We start from the raw sequence: 17,852 nt of genomic DNA on the forward strand, positions 1-17,852 counted from the left end.
AATCTCTCTTTCTAGTACAGTGGGATACGTTTCAAATTTCTGGTTGTCTCGCGTATTGAGGTGCTTGCTATCTAAAAAGTCACTTAGTGGTTGAGTCCAATTATGTAGAGAACCAATTGATACCTAGAAACTCACTGGTACCAAGTGAAACTGGTGGACCCCAAAAGACAGTGAATACAAACTCAACAGTTGGCTTAGTTGTACATGGTAGCCATGTCATAAGCAAGATGTAGTGCTGGACCTATGCCTAGATGTGACTCAGGGCAATATTAAGGATAGGTACCTTCTAGGCAATGGTGTGCTGACAAATGAACAAGAGTTTCTGTGGGAGAATGGGAGTTGAGGAATCCCTAATTGAGAATGTTTTCTGTTTTCCATCGTGTAAATATTTCCATAGGCTGACTTCAAGCTAGGATTTAACAACCGTCTGACAAGATTCCAGTGGGGGGTGTGCAGGAGGCAGCTGATTGATGTTTCTCTCTCATCGATGTTTCTAACTCTCTATCCCTCTCCCTTCCTCTCTGTAAAAAATCAATAAACTATATTAAAAATAAAAAATAAAATAAAATGTGACAATACATTATTCCAGCTCATTCTAATAACAAACCCAATTACCAAAACACATTCATATTCCATTATTGGGGAAATTTTATACAATCTATTTGGAAGTGCTCAAAGGAGCTTTGGTCCTATTCTCTTTCTATCTATACAGTTTTGCCAGAATTTAGTTGCCAGGCATATGGGATATGCACTAGAAACATCCTTGACTATACTTTAGTGTCTTCACCCCCACTGCTGGATTAAGATCGTCACCAAGCTATATTTGTTTTGGTAATAAGATTGAAGAGCTTGCCTATTATGTTAATCAGCACTTTGGGGAGGGAGGGAAGTGGGGTTCTCTCTTGAAGTTTGATAGACAATTAATTTAGAAAGACATTATCACTGATTACCTTGGGAAAGAACATAAGATGACCAATAAGTGTGTTGACGAATCTCCAGATCCTTTTAAGTCATAAATGTGCTATGATTGTCCTTGATTGACAATAATATGGAAACCCAGAAACAAAATAATGTGTAGACAATAATTGTCTCAGTTTTAGTGTTTAACAATTGGGATCTCAGTAATCTTTATCCAGGAGATGGAGCAATAAAGCAGAGCTGAGGAGGTCATTGTTACTAGTAAGTATGCAGAAGAAAGTCTGAAGTGACTATCTTTAGAAGGGCCTGCTTGCATGGTCCACCCTTGGCTGGATTTTGGGAGTGTTCCCATGATTCCTCACTAATAAGGGTGCCCCACTGTGCTCAGGCTGTGCAAATAATGTGGTTTATGCTGAACACTGGCTTTTTTTTTTCTTTTTATTTTTTTCTGGGAATCTTACATACTAGGCAGAGGCTGCCTACATGACCAGCCCCCAGGAAAAACCTTGGTCTGGGTCTCTAATAATAGCCTTCCCTGGGCAGAAACTTTGCACAGTTGCATTTTCATTGCTGGGGGAAGGGTATGCTCTGTGTGACCCCTCATGGGAAGGAAGGTGTTATGGGCTGAATCTTCCAAAATTCATATGCTGAAACCTTAACCCTGACTGAAACTATATTATGAGATAGGGCCTTTATGGAAGTTATTAAATGTTGACTAAGGTTATACAAGTGGGACACTGAACCAGTAGGATTAGTCACTTTATAAGAAGAGATAATAGCGCTCTCACTCCCTCTCTTTGCACACACATGCATGGAGGGAAGGTTACTTGAAGATATGAGAAGGCAGAAGACTAGCTCTTGCCAGAAGTTGAATTGGCCATGACATTGATCTTTGATTTCTAACCTCCAGAACTGTGAGGGGAAAAACATCTTTTGTTTAAGCTACCCAGTCTATGGTGTCTTGTTAAGGCAGCCCAAGAGAAGCAATACAGCTTCCTTTAGGAGGGACAACACGTCTCTCAAATTTGTAGATTAGCATCCCTATACATTATTATATCCCTTTATTACTTATGTATGTGTTCTTCAATAATATGAGGTTTCCCATATTTTAAAGTTTCCCATATTCTTCAGCAGCTTGTATTTATAATTCTAGTTTTAGAATGATGTAAAATACTTTCTAAAATGCAAATACAATATCACTTCCTGGATTTAGATGCTTCAAGTTTCCCACCTAAAGAATAGGGATAAAAGCCCTAGCCGGTTTGGCTCAGTGGATAGAGTGTTGGTGTGCAGACTGAAGGGTCTTGTGTCCGATTCTAGTTAAGGCCACATACCTTGGTTGCAGGTTCCCCAGCCCTGGTCAGGGTGTGTGCAGGAGATAACCAATTGACGTGTCTCTTTCTCACATCCATGGTTCTCTGTCTCTCCTTCTCTAAACATTAATGGAAAAATGTCCTCAGCCCTAGGTGGTTTGTCTCAGTGGATGGAGTGCCGGCCTGCAGACTGAAAGGTCCCAGATTTGATTCCAGTCAGGGGCACATGCCCAGGTTGTGGGTCCTGTTTCTAGAGAAGGGCCTGCAGGAGGCAGCTGGTCAATGATTCTCTCTCATCATTGATGTTTCTAGCTCTCTTTCCCTTCCTCTCTGAAATCAATAAAATATATTTAAAAGGAAAAAAGAAAAATGTCCTCAACTGAGGATTAATAACAACAACAAAATAATTAAATAGGGATAAAAAAGCACAAGCACCTAAAGATAATACTAAAGGACGAGGTATGGCAAAGGAAGATGATTTTGAATGTTTTGGGGTGGGAACTCCTGAACTGATAAATCTTTTGATATCTCAAGAGAAGTAGAAAATTGGGAATTTTATGTGAAAGCTATCATTTTTAAAAATTTTATTTTTCAATTTTGATTGACATTTAATATTATTTTATATTAGTGTCTGGTGTACATCATAGCGGTTAGCCAACCATATAATTTACAGTGACATTTAAAGTACCCACCTGGCACCATACATAGTTTTTACAGTATTACTTATCACATTCCCTATGCTGTACCTTCATCCCTGTGAATATTGTACTTCTTAATCCTTTTACCTTTTTCACCCAGGCCCTCAATTGCCCTCCCCTCTGGCAACCATCAGTTTGTTCTCTGTATCTGAGTCTGTTTCTGTTGTGTTTGTTCATTTATTTTGGTCTTTAGATTCTGCATATAAGGGAAATCTTGTGGCATTGTCTTTTTCTGTCTATTTGTTTTATTCTGTCTAGATATATCCATTCTTTTTTATGGCCGGCTAATATTGCATTGTATGTACCACCACTGTTATAAAATATATTTTATTGATTTTTTTTTTTCCGAGAGGAAGAGAGAGAAACATTGGAAACACTGATGAGAGAGACACATTCATTAGCTGCTTCCTATCTCTTACTGAGGATATGCCCCCCAACCACGGTATATGCCTTTGACTGGAATCAACCCTGGGATTTAAAAAAATATATATTTTATTGATTTTTTACAAAGAGGAAGGGAGAGAGATAGAGAACTAGAAATGTCGATGAGAGAGAAACATCAACCAGCTGCCTCTTGCACACCCCCTACCGGGGATGTGCCCGCAACCAACATACATGCCCCTGACCGGAATCAAACCTGGGACCCTTCAGTCCACAAACCAACGTTCTACCACTGAGCCAAACCGGTTTCGGCAAACCTGGAATTTTTTAGTCCACAGGCCAATGCTCTATCCACTGAGCCAAACCGGTTAGGGCTGTACCACCACTTCTTTTTTTCCACTTGTCTATTAATAGACACTTAGGTTGCTTTTGTATTTTGGCTATTGTAAATTACTATGCAATGCACACAGAGGTGCATGTATCTTGTAGAATTGGTGTCTTGGGTTTCTTCAGATATGTACCCACAAGTGGAATTGCTGGGTCATAAGGCAGTTCCATATTTTATTTTTCTGAGGAACCTCCGTTCTGTTTCCTCTAATGGCTGCACCAATTTATAATCCCACCAACAGTGCTCAAGGGTTTCCTTCTTCCCACTGCTCACCTACACTTGTTGTTTGTGGATTTACTGATGATAGCCATTTTGACAGGTGTGAGTTGATGTTCTGACAAATTTTTTAAAGCAGTAGTCTAACTTACTCATAGTAATAGTGGGGGAAAAATATATAGATTGTTAATCCTTACTTGAGGATATTTTTCCATTGATTTTTAGGGAGAATGGAAGGGAGAGGGAAAGACAGAAAGAAACATCAATGTGAGAGAAACACATTGATTGGTTGCCTTCTGCATGGGCCCCAACCAGGGCCCAGGCCAGGGAGGAGCCTACAATCAAGGTACGCGTGCCCTGGGCCGGAATCAAATCCAGGACCCTTTGGTCCTCAGGCCTACACTCTATTCACTGAACCAAACCGGCATGAAAAGTATTTTAACAGTTTGATTTTTGAAGAGGTAGGTCTTCATTGTCAAAAATTATGAATTATGTAATTTAGTGTTAAATATTTTTTTATTCTATTTTTCATAAAAAGTATCTATTTTAATCTTTTAAAAAATATGTTTTTACTGATTTTAGAGCAAGAGGAAGGGAGAGAAACATTGATGTCTGAGAGAAACATTAACTGGCTGCCTCCTGCATGCCTCCTCTTGCATGCACCCTGACCAGGAATTGAAAATGCAACCTTTTGATGCATAGGATAATGCTCAACACACCGAGCCACAATGGTAAAAGAGCGTTCTCCCCATTATCGCACAAGTCCACTTCTAAAATAAAATGAACTCTCTTTTTAAAAAAAATTATATTTTATTGATTTTTACAGAAAGGGAGAGGAATAGAGAGTTAGAAACATCGATGAGAGATAACATCCATCAGCTGCTTAGGCCGACGCTGTATCCACTGAGCCAAACCGATTAGGGCTCTTTTACTCTTAAATACTACCGTTTGTCATCTGATACATACAAAAGTCCTTTTTACTCCACTTAATTTTCCTCTACTATACTGTATTAGGCTGGGTAGACTATTCTAGCAATCCCCAAATCACGATGGCCTAAGAAAATAAAAAGTTTACTTCTTGCTCATGTCACAGTTCAGTGTGGGAAGGCAAGAAGAATCTGTTTTCCTGAGTCACTGAGCTACTAAGGCTCCTTCTAAGAATGGAGGTATATTGCCACATCCAACCATACAGGAAGCTAGGAAATTTTGCTTAGCAGTGTGCTCAGAAGGAAGAGTTAAGATGTTTGGAGAGTTTGAATCCTTCACGTCCTCAAGTATCTTAGCTATTTTCCTTTACAACCTATAACTTTAAATGGAGAGGACAAAGATACATAGGAATGTCCTATTAGTTAGGACACAGATTTGGATACTGTAACAAAGACAAAACAAAACAAACCACAGTAACTTCCAAAAGGTAAAAATGGGAGGGAGACAAAGAAAGAGAAAAGAAAAGCAGGTTTTCTGGGTAGGAAATGAATCCAGCATAGATCCCAAAGTGAGAAATCTTGTGGAATGGATATTTCTTCTTATTTTGCCTGTCAGGAAAGTCCCTACCATACTTACCCTTTTAAATCCAACTAAATGTCACTGCTTTGATATCCCCAACATTTTGTTTATATCTCCTTTGGCATTTGCCATACGGTATCACATTCAAGGTCATTCCCACTTTTGTAACTCATTCAAGGTGACTCTGTAATTGTAGCAAAGTAGTTAAGAGCAGAGCTCCTAATTCTGCCCCATTTATAGGTGAGATGACATGATGTTTGAGATTTGCTTTAAAATACAACAACAAAAAAAGGGGGAATAGATGAAACAAGATTGACAAAATATTGATTTTTTGAAGCTGTGTGCCTGGGTGATGATAATATGGTTTCTCTCTCTTTAGTGTATGTTACAAAACTTCTAAAATAAAATGAACAAAAGCATACAGGGGTTCAAATCCCAGTTTCACCATCTACCAGATGAGTGACTTTTAAGTTCAGTTTCTCAGAATGGGAATGATGTTTGGGCCATTAGGGTGAAGTTTTTTTTTGGCTTTTGTTTTCGGCCATTAGGGTTCTTGTAAAGATTAAATGAGACAGAATTTGAGACATCTAGCATAGGTCTGGCCCTTAGCAGTTGAACTAATAAGGGTGCCCGCTTGCAAGCAACATACACTAATAGTTAATGACTAATTCCCCCGATTTTGCAAGTATTACGAGGCAGAGGGAGGAGAGCTCAGATCTATTTCTGGACCTAGAGCATTCTCCCCATTACCGCACAAGTCCACAGCCTTCCTTTATGCTTCCACACAAACAGGAACATAGTTGGAGCTCAGGTCTGCCATTTAGAACCCTCAGGACTGCAGGGTGGCCACGGGCAGAGGCGACCTGATAGGAAGCGGCCTGGCTGCACGTGGGTTGCTAAGTAGATGCTGGGGTACGGTACGGGATGACCCCAACAAGAGTGGACTGAACTCCTGGGTCTCCCCGCCTCGCTCCCTCCCTTCCTCCCTCCTTCCCGGGGCTCAGGAGGGCGGGCAGACCGTCGCCCGGTGCCCTAGCCCCGCACGCCCCGGCCCTGCCACTCCTCCACGTCCCAGCGCGCATCCTCCCGGAGTCCCGCTCCGGGCTCCGGTGGTTGGTCCAGCGCTGCTCCCGCCCCTCCCGCGCGGCGGGGGCGGGGCCTCGGATCCGCGGCCGGTGATTGGCCGCATCCTAGGCGCTCCCCTTTTCCGCCCCCTTCGGCGAGGTGAGAGGTCAGCCCGGCGCCGGTCGGCAGGGGCGCGACAATGGCGGGGCTCTGGGTGAGCGTGGGCTCGCGGGTCGCGGCGGGACAGCGCGGGCAGCGGTCGCCGCAGCAGCTGATGCGGAGCGCGGCGCTGTGGACCCTGCAGGTGAGGAGCGGCGGCGGGGCTTCCCGCGGGTCTGGGCTTCCCCTGGGCTCCCTCCCAGCCCGCTGCGCCCGGCCGTGGTCAGGGCGGCCGAAAGCGCCCCGGTGGCCCCCGCGACCCCCGGGGCCCCGATTCCTGGCCGGTTGGGGTGCTAATTCCCTCCCCCTTCAGGTTCCGCGTGGGGGCCGGGCAGAGCCGGAGTCCCTGCTGCGGCGGGTCCCCCGGGGTCGTGGAGGGCAGAGGGGCCGGGCAGCCGGCAGGCGTGCTTTCTGCTCGCTTTCCCGGGCGGCTGACAGGTCTCCGGCTGAGCGCACCTGCATTTCCTGTGCATCCGATCCTTGGCCCTAAGGTTTTGGCTTTTTGTTGTTGTTGTTGTTGTTGAGCTTTCTAGGGTGCATTTTTAATGGTCCTTACAGTTTCCATGCTCTCTTGCCTCTTCCCTGCTGGAAGGGGACACTGTGGATTGCTGCGGAAGTAGAGTTAGCGTTGGAAGTTTATCTCAACTTTTGAAGTGCCATACGATGTCAGGATTACTTACTACCTTTTACGTTTGAAATTGAAAGCCTGTTTTAGTTGTATGACATCCCAGTATACAGCATATATGTATCCTGTGAAATTGTTTTTCTTTTCCATGTCGTGGTCAGCCTGCCTTTGGCACTTTTCTAGAATGCATTTTAAACACTTTTCTTTTTGGTCACGGTTCTGTATATCCTAGGGTTTCATGGTGGCAGCCTTGACTCTTATGTCGGAGTGTTTTCGTGTGTGGCTGTCAACACTTTTCTCGACATGGAGTCTCATCATTTCTAAGCAAAGACTTCCCGACTTCCTTTGTTAATGGGGTTTATTAAGTCACTTGAACAAATCCTTTAACATGAAGGTTTTCCTGAAAACCACCTGCCACCTGGTTCAGCCTGTTTGTTAAACTTCTTTTAAACGGTTTTTTAAAAGCTGACACATAACTTGATTGTCATTGAAGAAACTTTGGGGATCATCTGGTCCATCCTAGTCTCTCATTGCTCAACCTGCGAGGAAATCCTGATGAGCAGTTTGCCAGCTGGAGCTGTTCTTGACAGTGGAAGTAAGCCTGCATCTGTATTAGCTTTGTGCCAAATTCAGAATCTCAAAGAACACAATGTTCTTTGTATTGGCACACAATTTATTGTTTTGTAATTTTGTTTTTTAATCTTTTTAATCTTTCTTGGTCCCATCCAGCAGCTACAAGACTGTTATTTTGTTCTATCTCTAGGAGAAAACATACAGTTTCTGCTTTAATAGAAATTTTAGTCCATTATGGAGAGACAAGTATAAAAAGGTAGGGGAGAGATCAGGGTAATATAAGAAAATAGAACAAAAGGATTTGACCAAGTCGAGATATTGAAGTTTATATCCTAGATACTGTTATGATGTTTTAGTTGAATTAATGTATTCAGTCCTCACAACCGCCATATAATCCCATACACAGATGAAGAAATTGAGGCACACAGTGTTATGCAACTTGCTCAAAACTATAGCACTTGTGTCAGAGCTAGAACTCCAGAGCCTGTGCTCTTAGACATACTATACTGCCTAAGGTAAGGGAGTGTTTTCCTTTGGAAGTGAAAAGTGAAAAAAATTTTGAAGGACAAAGTGGATTTTCTAGGTAAAGATAGAAGACATGAGTGTTATATGTGCGAGAACAGCATGTGCAAAGGTCCTGTGGCCAGAGGGAATGACAAGGTAGAACTGGGGAAAAAAACTCTGAGCTCAGGCACAGAGAATAGTTGGTGCTGGAGAGGTAGGAAAGACCCAGACCATGTTGGGCCTTAGAGACCATGCTGTTAGGTTTGATTTTTATTTTATAGCAATGGGGAGCCATTCATGTAGGAGGTGGGAGGGATAACACTGCCATATTTTAGATTGGAGAGGCTGAGAGGAAAGTTGTTACTGTGTTTACTGTTATATACTTGTTAAATATTAACTGTATAATATCTAAGCTTTGATTTTTCTTATCTTGTTTCTTCCTTTCTTATCTTGTTTTGGCAGAGACTGCACATTGTCTCTTTGTTGTGTGTTCTTAGCACAGTGCTTGACAAAATAGGTGCTGCTGAATGTGTGGCAATACTGACAGGAACAGAGTTACTTTTGCTAGTAAAGAATTCCTCCTGGAGGTGGGAAGAACTCTGAGGTTCACTATCCCTTTAAGGCAGGGGTGAGGAATGTCCGAGGGCCCTGTGGGCCCTGCCATGGCATTAGGGCTGAGTTAATTAAATATTTAACCAAATAGCAGACTATTTTATTTTATTTATTTTTTTCTTTATTGATTAAGGTATTACAAATATGTCCTTATCTCCCCATTGCCCACTCCCCCATCTCCCCTTCTGCTACTCATGCCCTCACCTCCCTGGTGTCTCTGTCCATTGGTGAGGCTTATTATGCATGCGTATACAAGTCCTTTGGTTGATCTCTTCCCCTTACCCCCACCTTCCCCTACCTTCCCTCTGAGGTTTGACAGTCTGATTGATGCTTCTCTGTCTCTGGACCTGTTTTTGTTCATCAGTTTATATTGTTCATTATATTCCACAAACAAGTGAGGTTATGTGATATTTATCTTTCTCTGACTGGCTTATTTCGATAAGCACAATGCTCTTCAGTTCCATCCATAGCAGGCTAATTTTTAAGTTGATAATTTTGTGTGGCCTGCAGATGTTGTTATAAATGTCCAAATGGCCCTTGGCAGAAAAACGGTTCCCACCCCTGCTTTAGGGGTAGTTGAGCTGCTACTTAGTTTTGCTCCATGTTTCTCTTAGGTGAACTTGAAATGTGCTCCACTGAATCTATATTTGAAGCAGAACTTTTGAAGATTTTATTCTCCCATTTCTCCCTCTACCATTCTTTTGGCCAGTTGGTAGGATTTGCTTGCTTCTAGGGTATATGTAGAGTTCACCTTTTAGTCTTATTTGTTTTGTGTATCAGCTTTTTAAACACATTCTATTTAAGTACCCAATGTTTCATTTTGTCTACATTCTCCCCCCATCCCCCGCCCCCTCCAGTAGCTCCAGGATGTTGGGTTTTGTTAATTGCTACAGTTTATTGAACTTTTAAATGCCTTATATATTACCCCTTATCCATGTAACACTAGGTAAAACATCCCAGTTTTACAGAAGGGGAAACAAAACTCAGCAGTTAAGTAACTTGCTCATGGATATACCGTGTTTCCCTGAAAATAAGACATCCTCCGAAAACAAGACTAGTGCATTGAAAGATAAGACATCCCCTGAAAATAAGACCTAGCGCAACTTTGGGAGAAAAAATTAATATAAGACACTGTCTTATTTTCGGGGAAACAGGGTAGTTGGCTGAGGTAGAATTTGAACCTTGGATGGTGTAATTCCAAAACCTGGCTTTTGTTTCATATGAATGATGGTCTCATTATATGTTGAATTCTCAAAGCTTGAATGCTTAGGCTTTATGTTTCCTTAAAATCGATGACCACCCCTCCCCACCCCCGTCATGAAAAGGAATGTTTAAGCATATCTGAATGTTTTAGAATTACCTGGAGGCAAATCTGTCCAACATGCTTATAGATTTCTGCCAAAGACTATTATAGAAACTAATTTCTGTCAGGATAAAATTCTTTTGTACATTTGTGTATCTATCAGCTTTTGGATTTTATTCTGTTCTTAAGAGGTTCAGAAAAGAGGAGTGACTTTAAAAAAAAATTACCTTTAGCCTGACTGGTGTGGCTTAGTGATTGAACCAGGAAGTCATGCATAGTTCGATTCTCATCAGGGCACATGCCTGGGTTGCGGGATCGATCCCCATTGTGGGGTGTGCAGGAGGCAGCCAACCAAAATGATTCTTTCTCATCATTGATGTTTCTATCTCTCCTTTCCTCTTTGAAATCAATAAATATACTAGAATATATAAAATCAATGATGAGATAGAATCATTTATTTACTGCCTCCTGCACACCCCACACTGGGGATCGAACCCACAACCTAGGCATCATGGGCCCTTGGCAGGATTCAAACCCAGGACCCTTCAGTCCACCATTCTACCCACTGAGCCAAACCAGGGAGGGCTCATCATTGATATTTTTATCTCTCTTTTCCTCTCCCTTCCTCTCTGAAATCAATAAAAGATATATTTTTAAGAAATAAAAAAATAATGTATCTTTATTGCTGATAGTGTTACAGATGTCCTCTTTGTTTTTTCCCCCCATTGTCCCCTTCCACCCAGCACCCACCCCTCCCGGGCCTTCACCACACTAGTGTCTGTGTCCATGGGGCATGCATATACTATGCTCATAAGTTTCTGGGTTAATGTTCCCTTCCTTCCTCCCCCACTCTCTGCCTTCCCGAGGAGTGACATTTATTTATTTATTTATTTATTTATTTATTTATTTATTTATTTATATATTTTATTGACTTTTACACAGAGAGGAATTGAGAGGGATAGAGAGTTAGAAATGTCGATGAGAGAGATACATTGACCAGCTGCCTCATGTACCCCCTTACCCCCCACTGAGGATGTGCCCGCAACCAAGGTACGTGCCCTTGACCGGAATCGAACCCAGGACCTTTCAGTCTGCAGGCTGATGCTCTATCCACTGAGCCAAACCGGCTTTGGTCCCAGGAGTGACTTTTAAATATTTTTTCTAAATAAGGAGGAAAGATGAGGATGTTATTAATAAAGACAATGAAGGAAAATAAGTTGTTTAAATTATTCCAATTAAAAAGTGGCTAAATGAGAAAAAACAGGGATGGAAAAGGTAATTCGGGAAGAATCTTTTTTGGTAGAAACATAGTATTTCATCTTTGGTACTAGGAGTTAGATAACTGCAAAATCGTATTGAGTTGCTAGGAAGTAAAATGGAAACCAGTGGCTGGCTTTTGGGTCAGTGATATGAGGTAAAAGTTAGAGTTGGAGTAAGTCAACTTTGAAGAATATAGTGGGTAAGTAATAGAGTCAGCACTTCTCTATCTGCGGGTTTTGCCACACATTCTGCCACAGAATCAACCGACTACAGATTGAAAATATTTGGGGGGAAAAATTCCAGAAAGTTTCAAAAGCAAGATTTGAAATTGCCACCCTCTGAGCACTGTTATATGCTCCATCCACATGAATGAAGTGATTCACAGGTAACCTCTGTTGTAGCCTACTTGCAAAAGTAAATTATATACACACACTATGCCATTTTATATAAGGATCTTGAGCATCCGTGGCTTTTGGTATCAGCAAGAAATCCTGGATCCAATATCCCATGGATTCCAAGGGGTGACTGTTTTATAGACTAAATAACTGTGTTACTCTAAGTCAGGATTTGAAAGAAGGTAGAAGAGACAATTGGATTTAGAGGAATGGTTTGAGAGAAGCAGTATAGTATTCATTCATTCACTTATCTATCTATTGATAGATATGCAGTTTTCTATGCATTCAAAAAGTATTTTTGGAGCATCTACTAAGTGCCTGGCACTAAGGTACACACTGAGAAGGTCAGGAGAAACTAAAACATAATGCTTCACTATGTTCCTGGTGTAAAGCGGTCAAGGAATTAACATAAAGATTGAAGGAAGAATTTGATAAGGTCTTTAGTTTTTAATGAAAGTGATCTCAGTAACATGGAGGAATGTCATATGCAGAAATGTTGTTTTACTTTGAAAATACTTTGAAGATACTCCAATAGTTGAAGCAAATATATACTTTTTGAGAAAATTAGGGTATTGTATGATTTTTTAAAAAGTAGTTTGTTTTGAATGTCTATTGATTTTTTTTTTTTAATTTGGAAAAAAAAAAAAGAGACCATAAATGGTTCAATATAAAATGAAGATAAAAGTGGATTTCAAAATGTTGGAAGATACAGATTCATAATTTTAGTCAGGAAAAGAATACAGAATACATGGGACAGAATACTTGTGGTAGCTTAAAACAACACAAACTTACTCTTTCACAGTTGTGGAGGCTAAATGTCTGAGCTCAAGGTGTCCACAGGCCACGCTCTCTGAAGGCTCTAGTGAGGAATCCTGCCTTGCCTCATTGAGCTTCTGTTGACACCAGACATTCCTTGGCTGGAGACCATATCACTGTAATCTGTGTTCCTGTCCTCACATGACCTTCTCTTCCTTTTCCCTCTGTGCCATCTCTTCTTTCTTTTATAAGGGCACTTAGCATTGGATTTAGAGCCAGGACAGGATCCAGGATGCTCTCATCTCATGATCCTTAACTTAAATATATTTGCAAAGACCCCTCCCCCCCCCCCCCCAAAAAAAAGGTCAAATTTACAAGTTCTAGGACTTATTTACAAGTTCATAGGACACATTATTCTGGGGGGCCACCATTCAATCCCTGCACCTACTATGTGCCAGACACTGTTCAGTGCTGGGAATATAACAGTGAATGTTTTTTTTTTTCCTTCATTGTGGTTATATTTGAGTAGAGAAGACTGACAATATTAACATAGATAGAAAAATTCAATTAGTGGTAAGTACTCTGAAAGGAAAAAAATAAAAGGATAATGGAATAAAGAGTGGTGTTGGTGTTGGAGGTGGTTACTTAAGGAAATAGGAGAGACATTCTGAGCAAATGGACAGAAAACTGACCTAATTTGCTGTGTGATTATCTGGGGAACTAACATTCCAAGAAAAAGGCCAAGGCAAAAGCTCTGAGGTGGAACTACGTTTGGTATCTATTTATCTATCAACTGTGTTTTCCTGAAAATAAGACATCCTCCGAAAATAAGACCTAGTGCATGGAAAGATAAGACATCCCTGGAAAATAAGACCTAGCGCAACTTTGGGAGAAAAAATTAAAATAAGTCACTGTCTTATTTTCGGGGAAACAGGCTATCATCTATCTATCTATCTATCTATCTATCTATCTATCTATCTATCTATCTATATTTAAAAGGCTAAGTGACTATCTGACTGACTGGCCGGTACATGACACACACTGGCAATTTAAAAAGAAATGACTCACACATGTGCGATATTTGTCCTTGTCTGATACTGGCCTCCCATTTAAAATAATTGGAAGACAGTTTCCCATGATGCCAGCATTTGTGATGACTATTAAGTCGAAACTTAGGAGGGAAGGTCAAGATAACAGTTACATTACAAGACTTTGATTGAATTTACAAAATACAGAGGGGTGGGTTCACCTTATTTGTCATTTGAGGAATGTGGGAAAAGAGAAGGAGCCAGAAACCTTCTCAAAATGGTAAAGGAGAAGGGAAGCTGAGTTCACATTTAATCATCAAATCACCTTCAGATGCTTCTCTTTTTTCCAGCTGAGTGAGTTTAAATAACTTGCCCATGGTCACACCACAACTTAAGTGGTAATGCAGGATTTAAAATCAGATCTGACTTCAACACCTTCATTATACCATGTTAGCAAACTTAGAAAAAAGAGAAAGTATAAATTTACATATTTTGGGTACAAAAACTAGATTGATATTAGTAATGGAAAAGAGTGAAGCAGTAGGCTATAAAGCTATCCCAGACTTATAGTTAAGAACATTTGTTCATCAGGATAAACAAACCTTGTCCTATCAATCCAATAAATAATTTCTCTGTTACTCCACAAAAATGCAGTGATATTTCCCATCTCATTAGTTGCTACTAATTTGGAACTCTGTGAAGCTGTAGTTATATATAGATGTGGGATGGGTAAATTTCCTAGAAGCAGAGCCTAAAAAGGGATTTTGTGCAGGTGGTGTTCGAGAGAAGAGAGAATAGAGCAGGATAGAGCAGGGGAAAATATGCTAAGCAAGGAAGGGGCCCAGCTGGAGACTAGCTTCCTCTCATGTCTCATCCGCAGGGGAACTCTGGAGCAGTAGTTCTCCAAGCACAGGACTTCTGCCAGCTGCAGCAGCATTACCTGGAAACTTCTCAGAAATGCTGATTTTCCAGCAGGACCCCAAGCTTGCCAGTTAGACCAAGCTTGCCAGGTGGACCCCAGCAATCTGTTTTATATGCCTCCAGGTGATGCTCATGACCAGTAAAGTTTGAGAAGCACTGTTCTAGCTCAGCATGTCTAACAGAATTCGTGCATGGGTGGGGTCCCTCAGCCTGGCCAGCAATTGGGGCGGATGTGGAGGCAGGGAGTGAGGAGGAGAAGGCAGGCTGGGGAAAGGGACCATGGGAGGTTGGCCCCAGCAGCAAGCTAACCAACGGGTGGTTCCTGGAGAATCGAGCTCCTTCCTCCTCCTGGCTGGGTCCCGGATGCAGGTGAACCAGATTTGGGACTGACAGGGCCCCAGCAGCAAGGTCTGGGTCAGTATGTGTCATAGGTACTGGCAGGTTGTTCTGGTTGTTAGATCGTAATGGTATCTTAGTCTTTTATATATATAAATTATATATATACACTAGTTAACCCAATGTATTAAAAATATTTCAATATGGAAATATAAAAAACTGAGTAGGTCTTTTACTTTTTTGGTATTAAGTTTTCAAATCTGATAAGTATATTACTCTTGGATAAGGTGACCAGACATCCCGCTTTTGGTGGGACAGTCCCGATTCTTAACAATTTGTCCCGTATCCCTCGGCGTTTTAAAAAAGTCCCTATTCCAAAAGCGGGACGTCTGGTCACCTTACTCTTGGAGCACCTCAATTTGGGACTGGCGCATTTCAGGTGCTCTGTAGCCACAAGTGCCTAGTGTCTGCCACATAGGACAGCCAGCTGTGAAGCACAGATTGCATTCCCCAATTGGTCCTATGTTGAGGTGAGGGTGGTCAGCCTTTGGAATTTAGTGTTAATCAGTCATTGGCTGTGAGAATGAGGCTTGATGAGAACTTCTGTTTGGATTAGGCAAAAAGGCCAGACTTGGGAGTAGGTGTGAGCCTTGAGTAGTTCATTACCCACCCGATGGGGCCCCTGTGCTGAGTGGTGAAGAGGCTCTGGATGGGCACCAGTGATATCCACCGTAGGGGGGGTGGGAGGAAGGGACTGGCGGGGAGCCATGAAGATGAAGTTTTATAGTTACTTGGTGCTTTAGCTTACTATGGAGGCACAGCCCAAGAATCCTGAAATTAGATCCTCTCTCTCAAATATCAGGTGTTCAGCCTGGCTTTTAACAGGTCTTTGGCAGATAGTTGAAGACTGGAATGGCCAGTGAGGTCCCAAATATTACCACTAAATATGTTATCAATGTCTGTTTGAAAGAAAAAGCTGTGCTTAAGTGAAAAAGCCTGACCTCCATTAGCGTTTTCAGAGGGAGTTCCTTTGAAGGTCATTCCAGATCTGTTAATGCTGAAATACTCAGCTTGCCAAGCTCTTGCTATGAAGCATGGCAGAGAGGACCTTCTTCTGGAAGTGTTGAAAGGTATACAAGCCAATGTGTACTTTTACCTTGGTAAGATCTGCTGATTACATATTTGATAATAGTTTCTTTTTTGAAGCAGAATGCATCCTGGTAAAGAAGTCACAGAGTTGTTTTAGTATTGACTTGAATACCGCTGTAGGTATGTTAAGAACAACAGTGGTTTTGTACAGAACTAGTGTTTACATTGTTCTTTAAGATAATTGCTACTGAATTTGCCAGTTTGAACTGTCACTTGAGGTCATGTCTACAATGTGAAAGCAGGTGCTGTCTTAGTTTAGAAAAGGATATTTTCAATTCCCTGTTTGTAAGGGCTGGAAGGCATGCATCCAGTTTGTCTAAAAGCTGTACATTCTCCCTCCCCCTTTTTGGTTAACAGTTATTGTATGCTTACTGTAATATATACAAAACTGCTAGACAGTTTACACATTCTCATTTAATTCTTAAAGTAGCCTATATCCTACATAAGTCCTGTTATTTTGCCCAGTTTATAGATGAGGACATTTTCTTTATATTTAACAAATGCCAGAGCCAACATTCAAACCCAGGTCAGAATCTGTCTGAGACTCTTAATTACTATATTATTATTTTAATGCTAACTCCCAAATGGTCTGGTATAATTTAAGAAAGAAAGACAAATTTTTCTGCATAATCAGATTTAGTTTTTGTGTAATATCTTATATTTCCTTGGTGCTTTACAGTTTATAAAGGCTCCTTTGATCCTTTTAACAACTCCATAGACAAGCAGGAGAGGTGTCATCACCTATGTTTTATTTATTTTTATTTAAAAAATATACATTTTATTGATTTTTTTTTTTAACAGAGGGGAAGGGAGAGGGATAGAGAGTCAGAAATATTGATGAGAGAGAAACATCAATCAGCTGTCTCCTGCACACTCCCTACTGGGTATGTACCCACAGCCAAGGTACATGCCCTTGACCGGAATTGAACCCGGGACTCTTGTGTTCACAGGCCGGTGCTCTCTCCACTGAGCCAAACCGGTCAGGGCATCACCCACGTTTTATAGGTGGAGACTAGAGAAATGATTAGCTCCATGCTGCATAGCTATAAAGCAGCAAAGAGTTGACCCAGGTCTTGTGACTTTGAAGGTCATGCTAACTTCCCATGTGAGAGCAGGCATTTCCTTTCTAAGTGTGGAAAATACAGGAAATCTTTATTCTTAAAGAAGAGAACCAATGCATTATGCTATGGGAAGTAATTTTGCACATGCTGACCTTTCTCCTTTTGGCTGTGATAAGCTAAAGAGTCTTTATAAATAAATGGAGTTTATTAAAGTTTTTCCTCGAACTCCTGATGCTAGGAAGTATTTTAAAAGAATTTTGAACTGGGCTTGTAGCCAGTTTATTCTATGCTTACCAGAAACAATAAACATTAAAATTCTATGTATAAGTCCAAATTAGCAGATTTCTGCTACCTTGTTCCATGTATTAAAAAATTGTAGTTCTACAAAGTTGTCTGATTTTTTACCTATGTCCTTTAAAACCTTGAATTTCCGTGGAACGCCACCAGGAGTACACAGGAACAAAGAGAACTTTTCTGGGGCCCTCTACAAACCAGTTCAGACTCAATTTGGGAAAGGCCCAAACACTTTTTTCTCCATAGTAGTTGGTCTGCTGTTATAGTTTTGTCTGCTTTTATTATTCCTACTTCTAGTTACTTGGCTAATGAGGGGCATTCATGTTTTTTAAAATTTGGAGCTACTTTATTACAAATTCACATGTGTGCAGTTATATGTCTTCTTTTTTTT

At 41.1% G+C, this 17,852-nt stretch overlaps 1 protein-coding gene across 3 annotated transcripts in view; it reads left to right on the forward strand.

The window, feature by feature from the left end:
* Positions 1 to 6,635: 6,635 nt before the first annotated feature.
* The window catches only part of PCCA (propionyl-CoA carboxylase subunit alpha), a 348,233-nt gene continuing 337,016 nt past the window's right edge, over positions 6,636 to 17,852 (forward strand). For 2 of the 3 annotated variants that reach the window (XM_036454630.2, XM_045588766.1), the window contains exon 1: positions 6,636 to 6,789. In XM_036454630.2, the coding sequence (XP_036310523.1) occupies positions 6,685 to 6,789 (105 nt within the window). In that variant the 5' untranslated portion in view covers positions 6,636 to 6,684. The remainder of the gene's footprint in view (positions 6,790 to 17,852) is intronic. The other variant, XM_045588767.1, reaches the window with a different exon arrangement.

The sequence above is a fragment of the Pipistrellus kuhlii genome, unplaced genomic scaffold (assembly GCF_014108245.1).
Source record: "Pipistrellus kuhlii isolate mPipKuh1 unplaced genomic scaffold, mPipKuh1.p scaffold_m20_p_3, whole genome shotgun sequence".
NCBI classification, from domain to species: Eukaryota; Metazoa; Chordata; class Mammalia; order Chiroptera; family Vespertilionidae; genus Pipistrellus; species Pipistrellus kuhlii.